This window comes from Triturus cristatus, chromosome 9, assembly GCF_964204655.1.
Source record: "Triturus cristatus chromosome 9, aTriCri1.1, whole genome shotgun sequence".
In the NCBI taxonomy this organism is placed as follows: domain Eukaryota; kingdom Metazoa; phylum Chordata; class Amphibia; order Caudata; family Salamandridae; genus Triturus; species Triturus cristatus.
The window spans coordinates 313,824,669-313,844,059 of NC_140592.1; the positions used below are offsets into that span (position 1 = coordinate 313,824,669).

At 46.4% G+C, this 19,391-nt stretch overlaps 1 protein-coding gene across 1 annotated transcript in view; it reads left to right on the forward strand.

The window, feature by feature from the left end:
• LOC146797821 (delta(3,5)-Delta(2,4)-dienoyl-CoA isomerase, mitochondrial-like) overlaps positions 1-10,696 on the forward strand; it is a 197,026-nt gene extending 186,330 nt beyond the window's left edge. Inside the window, exon 10 of the mRNA XM_085625006.1 lies at positions 10,033-10,696. Within this exon, the coding sequence (XP_085481132.1) occupies positions 10,033-10,137 (105 nt within the window). The 3' untranslated portion in view covers positions 10,138-10,696. The remainder of the gene's footprint in view (positions 1-10,032) is intronic.
• Positions 10,697-19,391: the final 8,695 nt, after the last annotated feature.

Sequence of the window (19,391 nt, forward strand, 5' to 3'; positions counted from 1 at the left end):
TCCTCCACCGACTTCAATTGGTTCAAAACGCAGTGGCCAGGTTGATCTGTAATATCCCTTACTGCCATTCAATCTCTCCTCATCTTAAACTTCACTGGCTCCTGATCTCTTCTCGGATTCATTTTAAGGCCCTGGTCTTTACCTTCAGGGCCTTGAATGGTAGGGGGCAGGATATCTTAGACACAGGCTGAAGCAAGTTCACTCCTTCCGGACGCTCAGATCTAATCACCTTCGACTACTGCTTCCCCCCAGATACCATAGAGCAAGGAGAGGTGGAAGAGCCTTTGCAGTAATCACGGCAAGGCTTTGGAATGCCCTCCCTCTCCACATCCGTATGATTGACTCCGAATCCCTTTTTAGACGGAACCTGAAGACCTGGCTATTTGCTAGCTGCTAGCCTTTCTGCTCCTCTCCGCTGTTGTCCGCAGCGCCGGGACACCCCCGTTGGGGGTAGCCGTGTGCTTAATCAAATGTTATATAATAATAAATAATAATAATAATCTGCCCCACTGGAGGGTCGCCTATTACAAGAGGAGATCCCGGCTAAAGCTGTTTCCTATACATATAAAACCCTACTCAATAATATGCCAGATAAGCTTGGTCCACTTCGAACCAAGTGGGAGGAGACTACCGGAACATTGGAAGACATAGATTGGGAGGCCGCTCTCATGCACCCTCGGGAGATGGCAATCATGCTTCGATTATGCCTCATTCAATATAAAATTTTACATAAAACATATTTTGACAGAGCCCGACTTCACAAAATGGGGAAAGCGGATAGTCCGAATTGCCTTAGATGTCATGGGATAGATGGGACTTTCATACATACCATATGGGAGTGTAGGGAAATCCAGAAATACGGGGGGAAGATTGTGAATGAACTTAATAGTATACTTGAGGTCCAGATAGAAATGGAGCCGAGGTTCCTTCTTTTGGGTATTTCCACAGAGGTAGATATCCCACGCCGAAAATTACTTCTGGCTAACCTGGGACTGGTAGTGACCAAGCGTGACATAGCGAAGTATTGGGGTGTGCAACAAACGCCCACACTAAAGGAATGGAGGGCATGTTTGGACCTATACATGGTTGCAGAACAGGTGACGTACAAAGCTTGGGGCTGCCCGCGGAAATTTAAGAAAGCATGGACACCATGTATGAAATATTATGGCTTAGAGTTGGAGGGGGAAGCAGAGAATTAGAGTTTATTATCCGGGAGGTGGAGGGAAGAACCCAAAATGAGGTAACTTATGACCCATTTGGCGTTGTACAGGAAATGTGTGCGTTTGATGTCATGATCTATGTACAATTGGATCTCTCATGTCCCTCAATGTATAGCCCTGTAGTGGATATGTATTATGGACACTGGCCGACTGAAATTGCTCTACAACTAATCATGTCAAGTACTCCTATTATGTTCTATATGTTATTTCATTGTCAAAATCAAATAAAAAAAATATTTTTTAAAAAAAACCTTACCAACGAGGGATGTCTGAAGACATCATAGACCGCGAGGCCAAAGGCCAAGTGGTTTGTAAATGTCACCCAAGCCTCAAGATGGCAATATATGACCGTTTTACACATTATGCATTTTTTTGTATCCCGTTTCTTGGAGTAATTTTGGTTGGAAAAGCTATTCTCGTCAAAGTGCTGCCAACAATGAACATAATGCAAATGTTTGTTCTCCTGTCGCAAATAAATTCTTAATAAAACAATGGGAAATAATTTTGTTCACCTGTCACAAATACATTCTAAATAAAACAATGGGAAATGGTGAGTTCAGCAAATGTATGTAATTCTGAGCCTGCAGAGTTTACCACATAGTTATGAATTTACTGAGTTTACCACATAATTTGCATATTTCACCAAAAATTGTTTCTACCTAAAATGGATGGAAATGGTACTTCAAGAGACTGTGAGACATATTTTTTTACATTTTAATGCGGTCTTCAGTGCTGCATAAGTTCATGCCTAGAACCTATTATATCTACTGGGGCAGCTGCCAATTTTATGTTACAAAGATAAAACAAATAAATTATCTATAGCTGTTTTGTATATGATTCCAGTAAAAAAGCATACTAACCCAATTATGTGAAGTGTATAAGTTTGATGTTTCATGCGAAACTCCATTTCAAAATTAACTAGACCACCTTGTACAATTCTAAAACAGCTGCCAATTGACTGTATGGCAATGTGTGCAGCACCTCCACTCCCACCCAGTGCTCAATCCATAAAAACGTCCTGGTGACCAAAATGTTTCTTTAGATTGGTGCCATCACGATCCACTGCCAGCACCACCCACTGCCAAGCCATACTTCTGGTGATGAAGGGAGCACAAGGGATGGGTGAAATGTGCTGTAAGTTTGCCTTATTAAGAATAGAGGGTTGCTCAACACTATCCACAAAAGAACAAATGAACACAAGAGAACCTTCTTAATAACACTAATTATCCCAAACAAAACAAATATGTTTGAGGTGTAAGCTTAATTACTTATGGCGACATCAATTGAAACAATGAGTAAAACCATATATTTTCAAACCAAATTGTCGGCACTACTTTATTTTCCTTTGTGTTTTTACAATAAACATTTATCAACATTGCAACTATACATTCTTATTCAACAAAAACAAATTACAGGTCAATCTTGGCCACTCCCGACCACATCTTTCAAACAAGAATCAACTAATACATTGGTGGTGCTATGTGTCCTTTTATAAAGGTCTGAGATCTAACCAAACAACAACTGTGGATACACAATATGTTCTTTATTTCTTCTAATGCAATTCCCTATCAAAGAATGGTTCATTCTTAATTTCCATATATGGATTTGCTTCTCCAAGAAGGGAAATGGTTGACCCGTTTCGGCCTTCGGAATATTTAAAACCTCATCAGGCCCAAAGCTAAAGAGATGACCAATACATTCTATAGACAAGACACATAAATTAATATCTACCACAAATTATATCTAATAAATGCAAGAAACCACAGTCCATTGTGCGCAGAGGAAAAACTGTGCTAAAGATATGCACGAATGTCAGCCATGAAATGCACAGAAATTGTGCTGAAGAATTACCTTAAAACTGAAATGTGCACAAGAACTATCACTGTAATAATTCCGATGCTTATAGCCAAACCCACGCGCCCCATGAATGTTTGCCATTAAGACATTCTCAGCCATGCAGGTGCCCATACTAAGCATCCAGTGTGTCTGCTGTGTCTCGTTCGATCTCTTTGCAACTATCAGTGAATAGAGACTCCTTCTGTGTTGTTGTGTGCCCATGCATGAGGCCAATGCCAAAACCAAACCCCACACATGAGCGAAAGCCACTCGTGAACGTACCTCGATGTTCTTGAATCAAGATTGAACCGGGCTGTTAGTTCCGCCCGATCCGTTAGTGATCATTGGTATACAGGACAAAGAGGAGGAGCGGGGTAATTCACGTTATCCTGTGATATTATGCTCTAAAATAAACCGAGATATTTCGTGTAAATTGCTCAGATTAACAGAACTGGTGTCCAAGATCATGCTGCCACTATTGAATGTGTCTTAGCCATCTGGTGGAGAAGTAAGTTTATGAAAACTGTGGACAATTTAACATGAAACCTTATTACCATACTATCATCTTATGTTAGACAACAGGTATTCTAAATGCTATTGCTTCCAGATACTTATGGAAAATATTGTCTGAAAATATTACACGTGGCCCAAATCCCACCGTGGAGCGAGGAGGGAAAGCCTCCTCAGCACCAACTCTACTGTCACATGCCTGAATCCAAATGTTGAAGTCTGGCAGTCAGGCGGTGCTTGTTTAAAGAGACCAGCGACTGCCATATTGTTAGAATGTTAGAATCGTGCAGGAGAAAGGCACACCAAAGGCACCATGTTGGAAAGGAAATGATGCCGTAATTCTATCGAACACTAACTGGCAGGCCCTTATTGCCCAATTCATATGGGAATGCATGCAAAGTACAAAGTTCCAAACAAACGTAAGCATCGCTAATAAAGTACATCTACCCCACCTACGGGAGGCACCGTGGAGAACAGATTCTGGCCTGGTGTGCATGCATAGTGAACGTATATTCGTCATACTCAACTGGCTCTGTGGGGACAGGGACCAGAATAATCATTGGAATCGTCACACGAAAAAAGAAAATGTAATTGTTGTTTTACATTGTACAGATCGCAAATACGAATCATGATGCACACCTTTCCTGGACCACCATGTTGGTATTGTCTTTACTGCACGCTAATGTTAAAAACTATGACATTTACACTTTTATAAGTAACAAAACAATCTAGAAATGCTGCTCACGATGCACATTTTACCTGGTCCTGGTGACCAAAATGTTTGTTTAGAGATTGGTTCCGGCACCATCCACTGCTAGCACCGACACCACCCACTGTCACGTTGAAAGCCATACTTCTGGTAATGAAGGGAGCACAAGGAATGGGTGAAATGTGCTGTAAAGTTTGCCTTCGCATAATTGTTGTGCTGCTTGTTCAAACGCCTCTCCCAATTCTCTCATTCCCTGTTCTTCCCATCTCAGTCACACTCTTTTGACATTCTCTTTCACTTTTAATCTCCATATTCTCAAATACACTTCCTCTCTCTCCTCCTCCACTATTCTACTTATCTCGGTCTCTCTCTTGAATCTTTCTCTCAATCCCTTCTCTGTGTTATCCTCCTCCTCAATTTCTCCTCGCTCCCTAGCAGAGACAGGCCATGCTCGAGACTAACTTGGGTGAGAGGAGAGGCCTGTTGTACATTTACAAAATGTGAGCTGGTGCCCTATATCTTAGTGCCCATATAAATTCAGCTTTTACATTCCAGGAATGCTCAACTCTGCTTGTGGACTGTATCACCTCAGTCAGGGCCTTATGTAGGTGGCCTGGCATTTACCACTTCATAAATACCGAATCATACCGATTCGATATTTATGAAGTGGTAAATGCTATGTATGTATTCCTGCGGTAAAAATTACCGATTCGTAGAAATTCGGTAATTACCGGATCGGTATTTACCGATTCGGTAATGAGGCATACCTTCCCATTGATTGAATCAATGGGAAGGTATGCCTCATTACCGAATCGGTAAATACCGATTCGGTAATGGGGGGAACACAATCAAGGGTGGCAGGGTGTCACATTGACACCCTGTTGCACCCCTGATTCCTGCATGTGTGCACATGTGGCACACATACATGCCCTAAGGGCATGTATGTCTGCCACATTGCACACTTCTAAGCGCTTGAAAATGCATTTACAGAGCCATTCTTCATTTACCACCAACTATTAGTTGGTGGTAAATACCGACTCCACACGACACCCACACACTCCCCCTACATATCATTACAGGATTCGGTAATTTTACCGATTCGGTAAATTACCGAATCCTGTGATGTGCCCCCTACATTGCAAAAGCCTAAATACCGGTCGGTAACGGTATAATTACCGAAAATCGGCCGTTACCGACCGGTATTGGGCTACCTACATGAGGCCCTCAGTCTCTGTTCAGTCTGCCCTATTCTGAAGGGTTAGGAATGGATGAGGAGGATAGGGAGGGGGAAGCGGGATCCCTCAGAAATCCCACAACCTCAGGATTTGGACTGATATGAGGAACTGGGTGATGCCAGTGGCCTGGACACCTCCCCAGATTCTGCCATCCTGTCTTCACCTAATTTGGCTACGGAGGAGGGGGCATCATTTGCCATGGTGGTGCGTAGGGCTGCGGAGGTCTTGAACCTGCAGCTTCGTACGGTGGCAGTCAAGACTAGAGGTCTTGCAGGCTGGTGTCTCCACCTCAGAACCCTTGCTGCCTTTCGGTGAGGCCTGGATGGATGTTCTTCTGGGCACCTGGTCCAAGCCCAGCACATGGGCTCCTGTAAACAGAACAATTACCCCCCTGCCTCCGCCCTGCACCGGGCGACCCAGCTTTCCTCACTGCCCACCCTACCCTACAAAGGTAGTTGGTCCAAGCTTCCACTTCCTGTGGCGTGTTCTCTTCCCACCCCCAGACAGGGAATCCAAAAGACTGGAAAGCTTTTGGTAGAAAATGTTCTCTTCCGCCAGTCTATCATTGCGGTCGGTAAACACTGCATCAGTTTTGGGCCGTTATTCCCATTCGATATGGGATACGGTTGCGCAGGTGCTGCCCAGAGTCTCGGAAGAGGACCGGGTTCTGCCCTCCCATGCAATTTCAAATGGGAGAGATGCAGCCAAGTTCACTATCTGCTGTGGCTTGGACATGACAGACTCACTAGGTAAAGCGATTTCCTCGACAGTGACAATACGATGCCACGCCTGGCTGAGAACATCTCTATTCTCAGGGGATGTCCAGGCTAATCTTATAGACATGCACTTTGATGGCTCCTGTCTCTTCGGAGACAAAGCAGATGCAGTGCTTGAGCGTTTTATGGACTCACGGCTGCGGCCAAGTCCTTAGGCCACACCACAACATACCGGCCTGTGTCTACTTTTCACTCCTTTCGTGGTTACGGAAGGGGCTTCCAACCGCACCAACCTTACTCCAGCCAGAGAGCCCCACAAGTTCAGCAACCTTGCGGTCTGTGGACACGGTTCACCCTGAACTCTAGGTTCGAGCAGTCAGATGTCGAGCCAAGCTCCCCTCCTCCACCGCACAACCTTCCTAATCCTATCCCCCCGGATCATACAAGTCCAGTTGGTGGCAGGATACGCCACCACCTCCATCGCTGGTGGGACATCACCTCGACAGGTAGGTGTTGCAAATAGTCCAACTGGGTTGCTCCCTCCTCTTCGAGAATACCTCTCCTTCTATGCCTCCAGAGTACAATCCGCTGACTGAGGATCATCTTATCCTACTCCCAGAGGAAGTCAAGACTCTCTTGGCCAAAAGAGCTATAGAGAGGGTTCCTGGGCCAGAAATAGGCTTTGGTTGTTATTCCCGCTATTTCGTGGTTCCAAAGAAGGATGGAGGCCTTCGTCCTATCCTCAACCTCAGAGCCCTCAACTACTTCCTCAAGAAGGAGAAGTTCAAGATGCTCACCCTTGCTCGGGTCCGGTCTTCCTTTGACCCGGGATATTGGATGGTAGCATTGGACTTGCAGGATGCCTATTTCCATATTCCCGTTCTGCCTGCCCATCGTCGCTACCTGCGGTTTACGGTGGGCCACGAGTACTTTCAGTTTGCCGTGCTCCCCTTTAACCTCATCAGTGCCCCTCAGGTGTTCAAAAGATGATGGTGGTGGTTGCAGCCCATCTGCGAAGAGCAGGAGTTTGTATTCCCCTATCTCGACTACTGGTTGCTGAAGGCGGGCTCATCCCAAGCAGTCATCCCCCACCTCCAGACTATGGAGAACCTACTGCACTTGCTGGGGTTCACTATCAACGTGCCAAAGTCACACCTGAATCCCTCACAGATGCTCCCGTTTCATTGGAGCAATTCTGGACATGGTGCAGTTTCAACCTCTATCCTGGATGTCGGTGAGAATGACTCTCAGGCTGTTGGGCCTCATGGTCTCCTGCATCCTGCTTGTGAACCATGCCAGGTGGCAAATGCGGGCTCTGCAGTGGGACCTGATGTTCCAATGGGCACAGCATCGGGGCAATCTCGCTGACCTGGTTCATCTATCAGAGGGCACTGCGAAAGACCTGTAGTGGTGGGTAACAAACTGCAATTGGTTCAGAAGCAGACCCCTCTCCCTTCCAGATCTCACAATAGTTACGGAGGTTCTCTTCTGGGACGGGGCGGCCGTCTGGGAAAGGTGGAGATCAGAGGACACTGGTCTCCGGCGGAATCCAGGCTCCATATCAATCTGTTGGTGCTTCTGGAAATCCAATTGGCACTGAAAGCCTTTTTCCCGTCCATCAAGGGAAGGCTAATTCAGGTGTTCACAGACAACACTACTGCCATGTGGTACTGCAACAAACAGAGCAGTGTGGGGCCCTGGACCCTCTGTGAAGAGGCCCTGCATCTTTGGACTTGGCTGGAACAGCAAGGCATTTCCCTGGTGGTTCAACATCTGGCTGGTTCTCTGAACGAGAGAGCAGACAAACTCAACCAACGGTGCCTGGATCACGAGTGGTGTCTCCATCCGGAGGTGGCACAAGGACTCTTTCAGTGATGGGGAGAGCCTTGGTTAGATATGTTCGGCTCCGATTACCACTCACAATTTCAGCATTGTTGTTTATTTGAGTTTCCCAGGCAGCTATCGCTCATAGACACTTTTCGACGCAAGTGGAGCTCAGACCTCCTGTAAGCCTTTCCGCTCATACCACTCCTGCCCAAAGTGCTCAAGAAGATCAGGAATCAGGCTGCTGCTTCGGTAGTATCTTCTGTCGCAGCAGGAGGTGAAGGTTCTCCACCCAAACCTGTCCACTCTCTGCCTCCTTGCGTGGAGATTGAGCGGCGAGAGTTGACAACTTTTGACCTTCCAGCCAGGTGTCCCTCCATGCCTGCCGATGGAACACATTTTGTAAATATTGTACAGACCGGTTTATTGACCCCCTATCTACCTCCTTGTCAGATGTTCGTCTGTTTATTCTTCCTGGGCTCTGCTCTGGGCGCTTTGGAGGGCTACCTTTTGTCTCTATATGCTTTTCTTCGGCACTCAGATCAACCTTCGCTTTTCAATTCCCTCTTGTGCAAAGGTTTTTGATGGGGTTAAACCATTTGTTTCCCCCTTCCTCTTTTATTATGCCACAGTGGGACCTTAATTTGGTCCTTACTTTTTTAATGTGCGCACCGTTTGAGCCGTTGTACAACTGTCCTCTATGGCTGCTCACTATTAAAACAGCCTTTTTGGTGGCAATTACCTCTACCAGGAAGGTGAGCGAACTGCCGGCACTGTCATCACAGCCTCCTTACCTGACCGGATTTCCAGACAAAGCAGTACTCCAGACTAGGGCATCTCTTCTGCCTAAGGTGGTAACACCCTTCCATCTGGGACAGTATGTTACTTTGCCCACTTTTTGTGCACCTCCGCATCCTTCTAAGGAAGAGGAGCGTCTCCACCATTTGGACCCAAAGAGAGCAATATCATTCTACCTTGATGGCACCAAAGAGTTCAGGATTGATGACCAACTCTTTATAGGGAACGTGGGAGCAAAGAAGGGGTGTTCTGTTCAGAAAAGGGCCATATCACACTGGATTATCCTCTGTATTAAAATATGTTACGCTTTAGCAAAGAGAAGCTACAAATGGTGCAACAAGCAGCAGGCGAGGAGGGGATCTGTGACAGCAAAGGCAGTACAGATGGTGAGAGGTGCATTTAGCTTGGGGAGTGCTGAGAGCGAGTTGCAACACCAATGAGAAAGACACACAGTGAGTGTTCCTTATTTAGGGATTGAGAGCATTGGTGAGCTGCCATCTAAGGAGACTGGGTAAGGTGATGTTCTCCAGCATCGGTAATGATGAAATAAGTGTTGTAGGTTGCAGGTGGCTGTTTAATTTGGTAAAGACAGTAAGGAATTAGAGCCACAGTGAAACTCACTCAGAGGGATGAGAAAGACCGAGCCTGGAAAAGAATGTAGGCATGGCCTTGTTCATTTCCATCCGTTTTCAAGTTTCAGTGGGACACATAGTTAAACCCATGTATCAGGAAGGTTTCTTAAACCCTCCCATCAACTGTGGGAATATTGGGAAATTATTCCTAGGCCAACCAGAACAAATGTTAAGGTTCTTGATCGGACATTGTTTTTCTAAATCACCATATTTTGAGTTTGGGAGATACGAGATACTCAATCATAAACATGACGGATGTCCAGTCTGTAGTATTGGTGCATTATAGCCTATGGCACGTACGGCGGATGGGATATCGGATACGTTATGGCTAACGGGATAGCCGTCACTTTTTGACAGGGCCTTCTTTAGAATTTGGCGGATGGGATGCTCTGCGTCTTATGATTTCTCTTTATAGTTCTGTAGTCCTAAGAGAAGAACAAGTAGTGCACATTTCATCATGTGTATGGATAGTTTGTGCGTTAATGCAGCCAAAAGTCTTTAGAGTGATCTTTTCAGTGCATCCCCATGAAATCTTATCTTTGTTCTCCTTAGGCTACTTGGAACATGAGTATGCTGCAGACAGAAGATCTCATGAAGTCTGCCATGGCTGCAATGGAGAAGAAGACCCCTCGGGATGTTGTATACTCCAAACTCTGAGCTTACCACTAAAAAAGGACCATTGTGCACTTGAAGAGCTATCTTTGTGACACCTGGCAGGTGTTGGACTAAATCTAATTGTAATATTGATTCTAAAGCTTGTGCTTTGATTGCCTTGGGCACCTCTGGTAAAGTGAATCACAAGTAAAATACTGCCCCGCCCCCTTAAGGCAGCTTGCTAAAATAGATGCAATTAGTAATGTACAACTTTGTAGAATTTGAAACAACGTTTAGCACATGATATAAGAATAAAGGGAGCATTCTAAACATCTTGAAGTTTTGATGGTGAATATGTTCCTTCTGTGGGGGAGTTCCAAATTAAAGGCACTGCACTTGAGACCTAACATTGCTATCCGATGGACCCAAGGTGGTGGGAGCAGCATGAAAAGTGACAGACCACACGGATTGTGAAGGTAGCCTTTTCTCTCTTTGTAGGCTTCTTACATTTTATTGGGCACTGTTGGTAAAATAGTTGAGGAATTTGATTCATGAGAATTTTACATTGTCTTTCGAAATGAATGTATTATTGGCAATACTCAATAAATATTAATCTCCATTACATCTGTGGATTCATTCTTGCGTGCTGTGTAATTCATGTAACAAAGTTCCAGACAACGCCCCTTGCACCAGGGTTAAGATGCTCAATTGCTATACCAAGCCTCACTCCACCACACTTCTGCCAACCTTACACAGTCACACCATCTCTCTGTTTTGGAGGCAAATAACTCAAAACATCTCTCCTATGCAGACAAGATTGCTTGGGTAACACCCCTGTTCCCAACTATACCAGATCAATCAAAAAGCAGGAGCTTCTAGAATAAAGAATGAAGGAGACACCGGAAAAGTGCGAGGGCAGACCAAGATGGCAGTGTACTAAGTGAATGTGGACACCCAGGCACACCTAACTGTGCAGCCTGTGTTTCTAAGGTGTGATCGTAGATATGCTCCTGTGCCTTCATTGGCTGTAATGTTTGATCAGCCAAGCCACTGGCCAGCCTTAATGCTTTGGGGGAAGCCGTGGGCACACTCGCCACAGGGGACTGCAAGTCTCACACTCCTTCTGGCACACCTCCTGATCAGCGCTACATAGCACCAGCACTGCCCAGCTGTCTCAGGGCTGCAACAAGACTTGCCAGACTTCACGCCTTTTGGGAAGCCGTGGGCTCACGAGCCACTGGGAACTGCAAATCCCCCACTCCTTCTGGCCACAGCTCCTGACCAGGCCCGTCTGAGCCCAAAGGAGGCTGGGCTGTGCCTACCCTCTTGACTCGCGCTTATGGACATCTAAGATTCTGCTAGTCGTGCTCTTTATTCATCGATTAATAAATTCTTTTTTTTTTTTTGTTTTTTTTTTTTGAAAAACCTTTATTGACATTTCGATCATTGACAAGTATGGGCCTACAACTCCCCAGGGCCGGCCGCTAAGCAATCAGAGAAATAAGGTCAAATATAAGCACATGCGGCACCTCAGTAGCAAAATCTTCATACTAAGATAGTTCGGCCCGGGAGCCGCGCAGGTAGGACACCAGGAGAAAAGGGGTTTTTCATTTTATAATGAAACAAAACAGTAGGATCAGGTGCCAAACAATTTCCCAACAGCGATAAAGGGCAGGCCGCATGATAGACGTTAGCAATAAACAGCAATCAATTGAATCCATGGCGCAAACACAGAAAATGATGGGGAAGAATATCAAAAACAGTTGCGCCTGCAGGCCCCCATACCTAACGCCCAGAGAACCCCCGGAAACTGTGGCACACACGGAGAGGCGAACGGTTCACAGCAAAGGAGGCGTACCACGCTGATCCCAGAAAAGAAACAAAAAGAAACGGAGAAGAAAAAGGAGGCCATGGAAAAGGAGAGGAAGACTGAGAAAGAAAAGAGTCCCCCCCCCCAACCCCCCACCCTGCACCTCTGCAAATGAGTATGGCCCCTCCCCCCAGCAGTGTGCCTGTCGCCCTGGAACTAGACCCGAAATATAGAAGAAGCAGGGAAAAAGGAATAAGAAAGAACCCCACCAGGCGGGGGGGTGGAGAAAATATAATAGACTGGAGGAGGGCCTTCAGAACATACCCCCGGCTTCTCACTCCCGCACCGTAAGGTATCCCAGCAGCAAACAATAAGTAGCACCAAATCGACCATAACAAAAGGGGGAATGGGGAGCATTGCGCACCGAATATGCTAGTAGCTATGTCCTGGGAGTACACAACCATGAGTCCGCCCGTCTACCAGATGACCACCCCGAGGGATCAGCCTCATCCCTGACCACTCCTGGCGATGCTGCCCATGCCTACCCCTCGACCCAGCGCCATGTCCGATGTTCCAAGGTGAAGGGATGTCCCAAAACAACCGGGAAGCGACGCACACAGGTGGGGTGGAGGTCTCAGAACGCCAACACAGTCCGCATCTCGGAGGGACGTCTTTCCCAGTGCTGCCCCAGGATCTGTACTGCACACAAGGTCCGGGAAGGCTGAATCATCCAAAGTAGACAGACATTGCTGGTAAAGTCCCTGGGTCACCGGAGGTCGTACACGGGACGAGGCCACCACCTTCCACTCGGAACCACTACCTCCGGAACAGATCAAACCCTCAGTCAGCCGATCATACGGTAGCATACTGTCCGGAGTGTCCGGCTGCGCACTAATCGCAGGGATGGCCGCGACATTATCCTCCTGTGTGCAGTGTAAGAAGTCCCTGTGCAACTGTGGACTAGCATGTCGCCATTGTCCCCACGCTGATGCCACACCGTCGATCTTACTCCCCAAGACCTCGATGCCACGAGCCAAGGAGAAATGAAGGGCACCAAGGGCCTCAAGGAGGTCGCCGTACCCCAGCACTGCTCCCCGCGGTCGCTCTGCCACACTCCCAAAAGTCACACACTCCCAATCCTGCTGCGACCCGGTGGACAGGATAGTAGGCTGCATCGCAACAAGATGGCCGCCGGGAGAGGCCCGGCTCGTATGGGGGCCGGGACCCAGGGACAAGCACCTCGGGGTCCACGTCGCTGGAGACAGGGGTACGGGGGCAGGTACAAATTCAGCCGTTGCGTGGACTCGGGCAACAGTCGTCTCCACCAAGGACCAGCGGCCGCGAAAATCCGGGAGCAGTCTGCAAGGATCAGGGCGAGCTAGGGGCGGCGCCCGGGCAGCTCACCGTCAAAGGCAGGGGCAGACACCGAAGAGTCTGAGAACTGCACCCCCGGGCATGCCCTCGATCCATTACGCTTCGGCAACGGGAGCGGCCGTGGCGAAATGCAGGCCGGAAGCAGCACCGCTCCGGTGGACCGACTCCACCCAGTCACCACAGGCCGTTGTTGTTAAACTGCCACCCGGCCAAGGCGTCCACTCGAGGTCCCGGCTCCGGGGCCGCACGGGCCGCAAAGTTCATCCGCAAATTTCTCAGGCGGTACAGTAGCCAGAAACCCCGGAGTCACACGATCGGTTGCCACTCTCCTTCACAAACACGATCCCATGGCGCAAGCTGAGGATCTAGTACAGGATATCCGTGCGGGATGCGGAGGTTCACGGAGCCGGGAATCTACGCTGCCGTCTCGATCGCCATCTTGGCTCCTCCCCCGATTAATAAATTCTTAAGCTTTTTAGTCCCATTCAATCTGTAATCTACAAACGGCCTGACTTTGTATAACAGGTCGCTCTTTATGAGACGTTTCCTTTGTAATATTATCTGTTAGTATCAACTGAGGCTCTGTTTGGGTCGTCTTCGGCTCGGGCCTTTCACGCTGGTTTGGGTCTTTAATGGCCGGTAGAGTCTGCTATGTCGGGCTCTAAGGCTATATTAAAGGCTTTAGGCCCACCTGCTTCTCTGCTGATTTGGGGCAGCTAGCATCACTGTAGGTATTTACTTTTCTCCTTTTAAGCTTCACTGAAGTTGAACCTAAAGCTGTGTTGCATCTAATCCATTCCAGTTAAGCTTTAAAACAGTTGTTTATTCTCTGCACTGCACACGGTGTGCGAAAATGCTTGAAGGGCATCTAGTTTAAGCCGCCTGACAGAACACTCAAGGTTTCTCAGTGTACTTAAGCTAATAACAATTTGTTGGCTTAGTCTTTAGAACACATATAAGCAGACGTTTATACAATCGTGGAAGAATTCTTCTCTGATGTCTTATGTTATGTCATATCAGTAAAGCACAACCTTCTAATTTTAGTGACATTGAGGGCTTTTCCAGGATTCATTGATTGCTTCTTTGTCTGTATCTTGCATTCATATTTTTGTGTTGTCGATGTTTCTCTCTTTCATTATGTGGCAGTGTTCTTGCATCTCAGATTGTTGTCTTGTGTCTGAGTTGTCAATAGCGCCCCTCAAAGAAGATTGATTTACATCTATGTGCCTTTGTACAGTAGTAAGTTATTTGTCCATGTTCTCGGTCTCCGTTTTTTCTGCTAATGGGTCCTCTTGTGTTTGCCACTTTGTTGGAGTTTTTATTTGACAAAACGTCTTGAATTGGATTCTCTTATGCACAGTTAGATAGTGCAGAGCTGCTAGGGCTGGTGTAGCCAACCAGTACTTTGGGATTTTGAAGACGATACAGGCAGTGGCGTTCTGAATCACTAGAAGTCTCTATCACGAACTTAGGATTTCCCAGGTGAAGAGAGTTTCCTTAGTCCACAAGTAAATTCACCAGCTCCTGCACAACCAATCTCCGCAAAGGGAATGGTAACCAACTTAACAGTTTTTTTTAGAGTCCTTAGATGTCCAAAGTAGCTTGATGTCAGTTTCCTAGCCTGTACCTCATGGAGAGTTTGTCAATCCAGAACTCAAGGCTTTTGACTGCAGGAGTAGGGGGAGGATGTACACCTAAATTGTCAGGCCAACACATTTCCAGCCAGCAGGAAGAGTTCTTACTAACAACCAACACCTCCTTTTTCCACTGTTTTTGACTGCTGGCAGGCCTCCAGTCTGCTGCTTGCTTTAAACAGGCATTTAGTTGGTTATAGGTTAAGATTATATCTGTCTCCAAGGTGAGAGAGATGATAATTTGTGTATCGTCTGCATAGGAGACCAGTGCTAGCCCGTGAGCCTGCACTATCTCCGCAAGTCTGGAGCACATACAGATTAAATTGCGGTGGGCTTAGGGAAGAGCCATGTGGAACTCCACATTTTAAGGGCTGAGTTGCCGAGAACAGGGACTCTTTACATACCTGAAGACTCCTGTTTTCAAGAAAGGGAGTGAGCTATTTTAGCGTGGCTCCAGACATTCCTGCCTCCTCCATCTTTTGTATTAGAAAGAATGGGATACGGTGTTGAATGCTGCACTCAGATCCAGCAAAATCATAGTCACTAAACAGCCTTGATCAAAAATTGCTCTGTTCTTCTGTGGCTGCGAGTAGGGCAGTTTCAGTGCTGCTTCGAGGTCTAAAACTTGTTTGAGGTGGATGTAGAATAGCATGCGTCTCTAGAAATGAGGACAAGTGCTTGTTCACATACTTCTCCTGGACTTTGCTGGCCATTGGAAGGGGGAAATTGGTCTGTAATTTTTCACGCGTAGAGGATCTGCTGAGGATTCCTTCAGAAAGAGTCTCACAACTGCGTGTTTTCATGCAGAAAGGATGCTCCTGCTTTCCAGGGAGTACATAAAAATGTCAAACTGGACAAACATATATTTTCCCCTTTCCTAAGTATGTCTGGGGGTTGGGTCCAGTGGTGACCCTGATTTAATTGACTTTAAAATCTCTTCAGTGATCTCTTTCTGATTGCAGGAAATGCCAGCAATTTATCCTTAACCGGACTTACCGCACAAGGTGTCTTACTAGGAACAGAGTCTCTTTGCAGGGAAAGAAGGATATTAATTACTTTTCCAAGAAAAAGTTGGCAACCATATTACAACGCGCCTCTGAAGGAAGGGGGTCGAGTTGACTCCTAGCCGGCTTCATGGTGCTTTTCACCAGCTTAAATAACATTTTAGACGAGTTAGGCGCATTTTCAATTTTTCTGCTGAATTAAAGACTAGCTTCTCTTATTGCATACTGATTTTTTTTTTTTTTTATCATGCCTTTCTTGTAGGTTACCTTACTGGTCTCATCATACGTTTTTCTCTAAACCCTTTCCAACTTTTTTGCTTTCTTTTTCAGTTCATCAAGCTCAGATGAGGTCATCGGGGTTTGTCCACCAGGGTGACCTGCCCTTTGAAGCCTCAAAGGGACAAGGATATCCAAAGAGTTGTCTAGCCAACTCTCAACATTTTTATACCTTTCTGCAATGTACCATTCCATTACGGGGATAGAATTTGCTAGGGAGCTTTCCCATATCCCTGCATCAAGCTTTGACCAACAGCGACTTTCTCTAGGCAGATGAGGTTGATTGACTTTGTTCCCAGTACTATGTGATAATCTGTGTGGTATTTTGGAACGGGGGCATCTGTGATCATATGAATAATATTTGTTAAGATAGGTGCCAATAAATGGCTCGGTGTATGACAAGTTGAGTCATTTGGATAGTGGGCAGATCAGGTAGTACATTTTTAGCACTTTCACAACTATCATTATCAAGAGTTAGATTTACATCCCCCAATAACATGAAGTTCGCCTTCTGAAAGGCTAAGTTCCGCCACTAGATCAGTTAGCGCTCAAATAAATTGAGTATCTGGGCCAGGAGGACAATAGATCAATATGCTTGAAAAGGTGAAAGTAGCAGAAAGCTCCATGGAGAAAAGCAAACTTGTGCTCCCTGGAGTACAAATGGTAAAAATTTTCCTTTCAACTCCTCTTTAAAGATTATTGCTACCCCTGCCTCTTTTCTCTTCGCGATCACACCTTGCGATTGCATATCTCTGAGGAATAGGTAAATCCAATTGCGCCTTGTAAGACACGAATGACTAGGTTTGTAGTATTTACATTTGTATGTAAGTGACGTGCTGCAAGTAAGTCAGACTGTAAAGATCTGAGTGTATCTGTGTGGTCTGATGTCCACTGAGAACTGGAAAAATCAGGGTGAATAAATTCATAAAGTGGTTTATTGATTTGTGCATAATCAGGAATGTGTGTTCTGCCAAAATGAAGAAATCCTAATAAGGATTGTAGTTTCTTCAAAGTGTTTGGAGATTGCAATTGTGCACACTTCTCCAAAACGTGAGGGGCAAGACTCTTACCCTCATGTGTAAGTTCATATCCTAAGAAAAGGACACTTAGAAATACGAAATGAAATTTCTTGAAGTTGAACGTATTGCTACATGCAGTGAATCCTAAAATAATGGGAACAACTCCGGCCAAGTGTGTATTTAACTCGTGGTCCGTGAGGTAGATATTTACATAGGAAAATTAGTCTGGGGCAATATCATGTAGAATGAAAATTTGCCTAGCTATGGTACAGGTAAGTTTCAATTCTATTAAGTACACTGAGGCGAGGATTATGCCTTCTTCCTTCGCTTTATTTTCTCAGCAGCCATTTTTTAAACAACAAAACTACATTTCCCAGGAACAGTAGGGAAATAGAAGGGTTTTGAATACAAGTCCTTTCACGCTGTCCACACTCCAGTCCCAAGTTGGTCCTTCCATTCGGTCTACTCTTCCTCTTCCTTCGCGCAAATCGTTCCTTGTCAGACCACGCATCTTGTTTTGGATCCATTGTTACCTGAAAAATAGGCATCGTCAGAACGAGTCCAGACCGAACTAAGCGCCAGAAAAACACCAAATAGCATTAACAGTGTGACCATCGACACTAGATAAGCATGAACATACATTTCAGTTGACCTCATAAACCAATTACTTACACCAGAATGGGGAGGGTCCACGTCTTCAGTGGCTGTTGGGCGAGATAATCCTCGCCTCAGTGTCCTTAATAGAATTGAAACTTACCGGTACTAAAGCTAGGCAAATTTTCATTCTATGTCAGGACTTTAAGCTCCGATTATGCCAGTTCAAAGCTTGTCAACCACCAATTGAGCCACTTCCAGCACTGGCTTTAAATAAAACCTCTTAAAGGTAGAGTATGAGGACCAGTCGGCAGCGCGCATCAGGTCTTCCAAACGCGCTCTGAGAGAAAATGTCTTTGAGGCTATGGTCGAGGATCTTTCATAACGCAATGAGCAGTTGTCTTTCGCCCGGAGGGCGAGTCTCTTTAGTTAATTCCTCATATGCTCTGAGGCACTGCACCACACAGTTTGGGGGAGTCCCGGAAGGCCGGGTATGAGATAACCCTGGTATTACACTTGCTCCTTCTACTTAGAGTAAACAAAGCCCCATCTGGGGAGAACACACTAGCTGAAATGTCGAAGGCTCTCACGTCCGACAATCGCCTGCAAGACACCAGACATAACAGTGTCGCCAATTTGGTTGTAATCTCTTTGCGAGAAAAAAATCTGTTCAGTTGCCAGGATAGGAAAAGATTCAACACCAGGTTCACGTCCCATAGAGTGGAATACTGCAGTTCTGGAGGGAGTGACAGGCGAATCCCCCTGAGGAGCCTACAGACGAACGGGTGCTTCACTATCGGGACCCGTGAATGGGGGTATGGCCCACTGAGATTACAGAACAAAGTGTTGATCGAATGGTACGCCAAACCATCCTCCGCTAGGACCGCCAGGAAATTAAGAATATGGACTACATCTGCTCCCATGGTATCGACACCTCTTCGCACACACCAACGACGCCATCTGTTCCAGGCAGATCGGTACCTCTTGGTAGTGCTGTCCTCCCATGCTCTTGAGAGCAATGTCTCAGCCTGTCTTGAAAGTGCAGGGACCGACCATCGATGCTGGTGATCCGCCAGGCCAACATCAATGTTCCTTACACCACCAGGCGATGAGGATCGGGATCTGGATTCAGGAGGATGTGAGGAAAGTGGGGGAGTCTGATTGGAGAATTCCAGGAAAGTTCCAGAAGAACTGGAAACCCCACTTGAGATCTCCACAGAAGAGTGATCAGCACAATATCCGCCTGCTGGCGACGGATGTGGGCGGACACCCACATGATCATTGAGAAAGGAGGAAATGCATAGCCCTGCTCCTGCCCGCCAGTCCTGGAGAAACGAGGCTCTCGCCTCTGCTTGAGGATCTGGCCTCCAACTGAAAAATCTCGGCAACTGATGATCCAGACGTGACGCAAATAGGTCGACTGAGACGGGACCCCATCTCTCCACTAACTGAGAACACCTGCGGGTCAAGTTTCCACACATTGGAATCTAGGAGGTGGTGAGAGTGCCAGTCTGCCACTTCGTTCGCCAGACCCGGGAGATATTCCGCTGTGACCGACACCTGGTTTCCTAGGCAGAAGTTCCAAAATTCTTTGGCTAGGTTCGGT